General features: G+C 39.1%; 1 protein-coding gene across 1 annotated transcript in view; it reads left to right on the top strand.

Annotated features, from left to right (window-relative positions):
- The window catches only part of DNA2 (DNA replication helicase/nuclease 2), a 34095-nt gene extending 25785 nt beyond the window's left edge, over positions 1 to 8310 (top strand). The window contains exons 15-21 of the mRNA XM_006760912.2: positions 1150 to 1343; positions 1433 to 1522; positions 1606 to 1810; positions 4117 to 4206; positions 5014 to 5196; positions 5898 to 6044; positions 7897 to 8310. Coding sequence (XP_006760975.1) covers positions 1150 to 1343; positions 1433 to 1522; positions 1606 to 1810; positions 4117 to 4206; positions 5014 to 5196; positions 5898 to 6044; positions 7897 to 7962 — 975 coding nt within the window. The 3' untranslated portion in view covers positions 7963 to 8310. The remainder of the gene's footprint in view (positions 1 to 1149; positions 1344 to 1432; positions 1523 to 1605; positions 1811 to 4116; positions 4207 to 5013; positions 5197 to 5897; positions 6045 to 7896) is intronic.
- The last annotated feature ends 485 nt before the right edge of the window (positions 8311 to 8795 follow it).

Genomic DNA, 8795 nt, shown 5'->3' with positions numbered 1-8795 from the left:
ATGGGCACTTAGGCTGTTTCCAAATCTTAGCTATTGTAAATTGTGCTGCTATGAACATGGGGGTGCATATATCCTTTCTGATTGGTGTTTCTGGTTTCTTGGGATATATTCTCAGAAGTGGGATTACTACATCTAATCAGAGTTCCATTTTTAGTTTTTTGAGGAAGCTCCATACTGTCTTCCATAGTGTATGTCAGTTATTTTAAAGTTTTTGAAAATTATTTTGAGATAATTATAGATTCACATGCAGCTATAAGAAATAATACAGAGATCGTGTATATCCTTTGCCCAATGTTTACCATTTTACAAAACTGTAGTAAACTCACAACCAGGATGATGACATTGATACAGAATAATTAGTCCATTACCATAGGGATCACGCATGTTGCATTTTTATAACTACACCCATTTCTTTCCCACCCCATCTCTGCTTAACCCTGGAAACCCCTTAACTGTTCTCTGTTTCTACAATTTGTTCATATCAAGAATGGGGAGCCTTATAAACTAGGGACAGTTGAAGTCTAGCCCCCCATTAGGTCTCTGCTAGCAATAGTGGGGGATGAAGCCACAGTTTTTTCTTTTCTTTTTTTAATATTTTGTTTTTATTGATTTCAGAGTAAGGGAGAGGGAGAGAGAGATAAAAACATCAATGGTGAGAGAGAATAATTGATCAGCTGCCTCCTGCACACCCCCTACTGGGGATCGAGCCTACAACCTGAGCATGTGCCCTTGACTGTGACCTCTATTTTTCTAGTACCTGGGACCTTCAGTCCACAGTCCAGTGCTCTAGCCACTGAGCCAAACCAGCTAGGGCCACAGTTTTTTCTGTGGTGTTTGGCTAGAGTGGTTATTGTATAAAAGCTTTCTGTCTACTTGGCTTCCCTTTCCTGTTCCTTTGGCTTTTGTTGGAGCTGTTTTTGATCTGTAAATTTGACAATTGTTATAATGTCCAGAAAATTTACTTGATTTTTTTTCAATTTGTAGTAAAAAATATTTTTACATGCTCTGTCTCAGAATTAAATAATATTGGGGTGTTCCTGTTATTGAGGACAAAATCTTTTTAATATATTTTAATTTCAAAAATGGGGAAAAAAAGAAATTACATTTCTTGGACATATTAAATAACTGATCAGTTTTCTTTGTTTTTAGCTTATAGTTGCAACAACATGTATGGGAATAAACCATCCAATATTTTCTCGTAAAGTTTTTGATTTTTGTATTGTGGATGAAGCCTCTCAAATTAGCCAACCAGTTTGCCTGGGGCCACTTTTCTTTTCACGGAGATTTGTGTTGGTGGGGGATCATCAGCAGCTCCCTCCCCTGGTGCTCAACCGTGAAGCAAGGTAAGCAGACGCTGAAGTTTTCATTGTAAACTGGATTCTTCCTAAGGGACCGTCACAGAACACTGATACGCCTGCATTTGTGTTGGCAGAGCTCTTGGCATGAGTGAAAGCTTGTTCAAGAGGCTGGAGCGGAATAAAAATGCTGTCGTTCAGTTAACCGTGCAGTACAGAATGAACAGGTACTGGTAACGGTGTCAGCTTCGGGTGATGTGCGCGTGCGTTTTCACCTGCCAAGACTAAAACTGTTTTTATCATCTCTTAGTAAAATTATGTCCTTAAGTAATAAGCTGACCTATGAGGGAAAGCTGGAGTGTGGATCCGACAAAGTGGCCAGTGCGGTGATAAACCTGCCCAACTTTAAAGACGTGAAGCTGGAGCTGGAATTTTATGCTGACTATTCTGAAAATCCTTGGCTGATTGGAGCTTTTGAACCAAACAATCCTGTTTGTTTTCTTAATACAGACCAGGTAAGAAATCAAACTTTTTTTCCCCTTTCAGTTTTTCTTCTTTTATCCTACTATTTATAAATTCCTGTTTTCAGTAGCAAATGCTTCATTAAAAAAAACAGCTTCATTAGAGCTTATCAGTTAAAACTAGTATACTCTTACACAATTGGTTTACACACACAGTTTTTTTGTCAGCATACCCACTGAGAGGGGGGGAGGTTTTTTCCGGTCAAGGGCATGTACCTGGGTTACTCTTGAAGTAGGAAAGCGAGAGAATGAACAGGCAGCTGATAAAACTAGTATACTCTTATACACTTTTGCAACACACACAATTTTTTTTTTTGTAGACCCAGTATCATTGGGGGAGGTTTTTCTGAGGATCAGTAGATGTCAAAATTGACTCTTGAAGTAGGAAAGCGAGAGAATGAACTCAAGTGTATAATTACATTTTGTAGAAAAGAAATTGGCATTGATACTATCAAAGGCTGGGTTTATCAATAATGAGAAGATGGGATAAATTTTTGTCCTTTTAAAGACTTTAAAGAAAATAGACTTTATTTTTCTAGAATATAGTTTCTCCGCACAATTGAGCCGAAAGTGAGGGGTTTCCTATGTACTTCCTGACCCCACATATGCACATAAAAACCTCTTTACAAACTCAGCATTAAACAAAAATCTTCACAAGGTCTTAAATGACTTACCAGTAATATCTCTAGTTCTCAGAACAAAGTTTTGACCCTACATTTGTCCCTATAATTTGCTTTATATAGTGCTTCTCAGCATTGATTTGGAAATCTTTTCATAAGTTCAAATAAAAATATAGTGGCTACTTATATGTATGCATATTACTCTAAAATATGTCATTTGTTATTAAGATGGGTGGAGTTAGCTGATAGTTAAAAACAGGTGTCATTGCACTGTGCACACCTGCTGGGACCTTCATTCTCTTGAATAATGGCCCGTAGAACTTCAGGGTCAAGAATTAACAACTAAGGGCAGGCAGATTCTGGGGAATTTATTCAGATAAGGTAATCTCACAAACGACTGCTTTTGTAACCCACAACGCCAATGTATTAGTTATAACTGACCATTGTCTACCTCGCCAGTAATGACTCAAGTTCTTTGTTTTTGCTACTCAGGCTTTTTCTTTCTTAGCATCAGGATCCCAAATAATTGTATTGAAAGTAATCGAGGTTCGCCCTGGCCGGTGTGGCGCAGTTGGGTGAAGCGCATTCCATGTACCAGAAGGTTGCAGGGGTTTGTTTATATATATATATTTTTTTATTGATTTCAAAGAGGAAGGGAGGAGAAAGATAGAAACATTAATGGTGAGAGAGAGTCATTGATCCGCTGCCTCCTGCATGCTCCACACTCGGGATCGAGTCCGAAACCTGGGTATATGCTCTGACGGGGAATCAAACCATGACTTCCTGGTTCATAGGTCGGTGCTCAACCACTGAGCCATGTCGGCTGGGCAAGGTGACAGGTTTGATTCCCATCAGGGTGGCCAAGGTTCAATCCCAGTTGGTCTCTCACAGCATTGTTTTTCTCTTTTTCTCTCTTTTTCCTCCCTCTCTAAAATAAAATAAAATAAATAATAATAATGAAGGTTAATTAGGGATGTGTAGGAGCGAAATAGTCCTGGGAGAGTTTTACCAGGTATTGTCGACCCTGGGGAACTTTATCTGCTCCACTGTTTGTATAAAAGGCAACAAGAAAATGGAAAGAGCACAGGCCAGATCTAAGTTTTTGCTTTTGAAGATTTTTAAATTAAATTTTAGAGCGATTGGGAGGGAGAGAGAGAGAGGGATGTGAGAGAGAAACATTGATCGACTGTCTTCTACCCATCCCTTCCTGGGAATGAGCGTGCAACCCAGGCATGTGCCCCGACCAGGAATAGAACCAGCAAGTTTTCAGTGCATGGAATTATGCCCAACCAACCGACTGAGCAACACTGGCCAGGGCCAGATCTCAGTTTTGATTCCTGATGCCATGATTTATTGTGAGACCTTGAGCAAGTTCCTTATCTTTTCTGGCCTTTGATTCCTTAAAATAGGGGATTGCAAAGTAAAGCAGGTGAAGGCCAATGTGTGGTCCCATTCATAGAAATTTCAGCCTGAATTGTGGTATGTTTAAGATGGTTGCTTCTGGATGGCTTTCTGAAAACGAATAATCACATTCATTTTTGTTAATTCTTTTACCTTCAACGTTTAGGATGAAGAAATTTTTCATCTGTCTCCATAACTGGTAGTGCAGTCTCTATACCTACCTGTATGCTCTTAACTTAGAGATTGTTTTATGAGCAGGATGCATATTTTTCTGTTTAGGTTCCAGCACCAGAACAAGTTGAAAAGAATGGTGTGAGCAATATAACAGAAGCCAAACTCATAGTTTTCCTGACCTCAATTTTTATTAAGGTAATTTATACTTTTATTTTGAGGGCAAATTAATATTTGCAATGTAATAGGATGTTGGAATGTAAGGAACTTAAGACACAGTAGCATTTGCCCTTGTTTATTAAGACAAGAGGACGGAAGTCTGATTGTTTAATTTTGAGAAAATTCATCTCAGACATGTAGTCTATAATAATAAAAGTATAATATGCTAATTAGACCAGACATCCTTCTGGATGAAGCTGGGACTGTGAGGGGAGCTCGGGTCCCAGATGCCTGCTGGTGGCTGGAGGCAAGCCTGGGTCCTGGGTCCCGGGTGCCAGAGGGAAGCCAGTGCTGGCAGCCGGGGGAAGGAAGGCCTACTCTTGCACGAATTTCGTGCATCAAGCCTCTAGTTTTTTATAATGGCATTTTGGATTTCCTTTTAGGATAACTTTTTGTAACATCAAATAATTCTGATTGTGTCAGTATAGTGCTGCAGTCAGTGTGGTTGGGGATTGGAAACTTCGGCGTAAGGGAAGGCAGAAAGCGAAATGTATTTCTCTATACTCCTTTTGTGTGGCGGCACTGTCCTAGTGGCATGCAAACCATTATACCGCCACCAGCCGCTAAAAATCAAGGGAGCAATGTTTGAGGAAATTGTTCCATCTCAGGAAATGTAAATGTCGATTTAGAACAAATTCAATAATTGTATTTACTCCTTGTGATAGGAATATCTATTATAAACATCAATTGGGCACATTATGTAGTAAACATTTAAGTAAATAAATTTAGTAAACTTAAATAACAAAAATCAAGTTTAAATTTTGAATTGTTTCCTTTTCTGTTTAGGCTGGATGTAATCCGTCTGATATTGGTATCATTGCACCATACAGGCAGCAGTTAAAGATCATCAATGATTTATTGGCACACTCTTCTGTTGGGATGGTTGAAGTTAACACAGTAGACAAATACCAAGGAAGAGACAAAAGTATCATTCTAGTATCGTTTGTTAGAAGCAATAAAGATGGAACTGTGAGTTCATTGTTTTTTTCTGCTGATTTTCCTGGGACACTTTTTCCTCTCTTTTTTTAGGAACTTGTGGTAAAAACACGGAACATAAAATGTACCACCTTACCTATTGTTAAGTGTATCGCTCGGTCATGTTAAGTATGTTCACACTGCTGTGCAACAGATGGCCACTATGTTTTTTTGCAAACTGAAACGCGATGCCCATGAATAACAAACAACTCCTTCACTCCTTCTCCCTCCAGCCCCTGGCAACCGTCATTCTAATTTCTGTCTCTGTGAATTTGACTGCTCTAGCTACTTTATGTAAGTGGAGCCGTATAATATCTGTCATTTCACACGTGGCTTATTTCACTAGAATAATGTTCTCCTGGCTCATTAGCATGCTGCAGGATTCCCTTCCTTTCACAGGCTGAATAATACTCCTTTGCATACATATACCACGGTTTTCTTAGCCATTTATCCATGAACACACATTGAGTTGCTCCCACCTCTTGGCTGTTGCATTTGGGGCATTTTAACCATAAAGGCTTCCTTAGACATACTTTCAGATTTATAGATAATTCCCGTTTTTGTTTTGTTGTTTTGCATTTTTACCTCCTCTTGATTAAAAGTATTAAAATAGTTCAAGACAAATTGTGTTCCTTGCCAGAACAAACTCAAATATATAAGAAAGCTCAAATAATGGGAAATTCTGTTTCTTTCAGCTCGGTGAACTCTTGAAAGATTGGCGACGTCTTAATGTTGCTATAACCAGAGCCAAGCATAAGCTGATTCTCCTGGGATGTGTGTCCTCACTAAACCGCTATCCGCCTCTGGGGAAGCTCCTTTGTCATCTCAACTCAGAAAAATTAATATCCTTTCCGTTTCCTACATGGTCACATTTGATTGTGCTATTCTGAGTACTATGTACTTGTGTAAATTAAAACTCAATGTCTTGTGTTTTCCACGTGCATATTCCAAAGGTCTGATTCTACAAAGGGGAGAGAAAACAATTCACAGGAAGTAATTTTAAGCAAAAAGTGAAATAATGAAGGTGGAGAAGGATAGTTTGTGAAGTGAGAAAGGGGAAGAAAAGGGACTTGATCTGTTGCTTCATGAACAGGGTGAATGATTCCTAGACACATCTAGGAAAACTGGATATCTCTTCTGGGTCCGCTCACCCCAATTTATAAACTTTTAAAAAAAATCTAGGACAAAGCATTATATTAAAAAATGGAGTCCTGGTTGGTGTGGCTCGGTTGGTTGGAACATCCATCCACCTGTACACCAAAAGGTGCTGGGGCCCTAACCGGTTTGGCTCAGTGGATAGAGCGTCGGCCTGAGGACTCAAGGGTCCCAGGTTCGATTCCGGTCAGGGGCATGTACCTTGGTTGCGGACACATCCCCAGTAGGGAGTGTGCAGGAGGCAGCTGATCGATGTTTCTCTCTCATCAATGTTTCTAACTCTATCCTTCTTCCTTCCTCTCTGTAAAAAAATCAATAAAATATATTTTTTTAAAAAAAGGTGGTGGATTCGATTCCTAGTCAGGGCACACACCTGGGTTGGGGGTTTGGTTCCTGGTCAGGGCAATTTGGTAGGCAACTGATTGATTTCTCTCTCTCTCTCTCTCTCTCTCTCTCTTTTTCTCTTCCACTCTCTCTGCCCCTTCTCTCTAAATCCATAAGAAGCATATCCTTGGGTGAGGGGGAAATAAAGGAGAAGTATTTTTTGTCATATTTTCATTTATTTTAAAAAACAAATCTTTTTTTAAATCCTCACCCGAGGATATATTTTTATTGATTTTAGAGAGAGGAATGAGCAGGGAAGGAGAGAGAAACATAATAGATGTGAGAGAGAAACATGGACTGGTTGCCTCCTGCAGGTGCCTGGACTGGGGGCCCAGGCATTGAACCTGCAAGAGGTACGAGCCCTTAACCAGGAATTGAACCCACACCCTTCGGGCTGAGGACCAGCGCTCTAACTCCTGAGCAATTTTGTTGTATGGGAGCCTGGACTGGGGGCAACTGAGTCACCTGGCCAGGGCAAAAATAGATTATCTTTTATTTTTTTTTAAATAATGTATTTTATTGATTTTTTACAGAGAGGAAGGGAGAGGGATAGAGAGTGAGAAACATCGATAAGAGAGAAACACCAATCAGCTGCCTCCTGCACACCCCAAACTGGGGATATGCCTGCAAACAAAGTACATGCCCTTTACCAGAATGGAACCTGGGACCTTTCAGTCCGCAGGCCGATACTCTATCCACTAAGTCAAACTGGATAGGGCAAAAATAGATTGATTATCTTTTAAAAAAATTATATGAATATGCTCTGGCCAGGTGCTCAGTGCTTAGAGCATTGGCCCGTGGACTGAAGGGTTAAAGGTTTGATCCCTGCCTCCAGTTGTGGTGCATGCGGAGGCAACCAATTGATGTGTCTCTCTCACATCCTTGTTTCTCTCCCCCCCTCACCCTTCCACTCTGTCTGAAAATCAATGGAAAAACTATCCTCTCAGGATTTACCATAAAAATACATATATATGAATATGTTAGGCTGAGATCATAAACCATATTGCTTAAGTACATTGATATCCAAAGAATGCCATAAAAATCTTTGTAATTATTTTAGCAGTCCTGTAAACTAAATTATAAAATATTAAATGTCATAAACCTTTTAATGTAATTATATAGTGTGTTAAATGTATCTTCCTTAATTTATTTTACATCACTGATCTTCCATCAGGAGAACATGAAAGTCTTTGTTATATATTGGGTGATTTTCAGAGATGATGAAGCACTGTTTTCCTTGCATTTTTCATACGAGCATCGTGATCTCTAGCAATTGCCTATTGTTAGTAATTTGGGCACGATGTAACATCAGTGCCTGGTTAGGTGGTGGAGATAACTTTTATCCCGAGGTATGAAATGATGTAAATGTACTTTGTTCAAAGTTCCAGGGTTCTTTGTTTTTTTGTATAATGTTGTTAAACATAACGTTGTATCACCAAGTTAGCACTATTTATTTTTTCAGTATAGGTGTACTCAAAACTGTGAAAAGTCTACATTTATAGTACTATGTATGTGTTTTTGTGTGATTTACAAAGAACCTGCTGCCTGAGCCATTTGGCTCAGTGGATAGAACGGCAGCCTGTGGACTGAAGGGTCCTGGGTTTGGTCAAGGGCACATGCCCAGGTTCTGGGCTCAATCCTCAGTAAGGGGTGTGCGGGAAGCAACATCAATGATTCTCTCTCATTATTGATGTTTCTCTCTCTCCCTTCCTCTCTGAAATCAATAAAAAAAAATTAAAAGAAGAAGAATGTGCTAAATGTTTACCTGCTTTAGAAATGATTCTTTTGGGATCTGACACCTAAAATTTCAGGATTAGTTTGATTTTGTAGATTTTTATCGTATTTTGTTTATTTGAAATAGAGATAAAGAAAAATTGATTTCTTTTTCACTTAAGCACAATCTTGTGATGAGAACATAGGTGTACATTTTATATATATATTTATAATTTTCTTTTTTTTTAAACTTTGTTTTTATTGATTTTTAGAGAGAGAGGAAGGGAGAGGGATAGAAAGAACATTGATGAGAGAAACACCATTGACTGGCTGCCTCCTAC

The sequence above is a fragment of the Myotis davidii genome, unplaced genomic scaffold (assembly GCF_000327345.1).
Source record: "Myotis davidii unplaced genomic scaffold, ASM32734v1 scaffold134, whole genome shotgun sequence".
NCBI classification, from domain to species: domain Eukaryota; kingdom Metazoa; phylum Chordata; class Mammalia; order Chiroptera; family Vespertilionidae; genus Myotis; species Myotis davidii.
The sequence above is the reverse complement of the archived record's forward strand: the minus strand, read 5'-3'. Positions and strand labels throughout refer to the sequence as shown.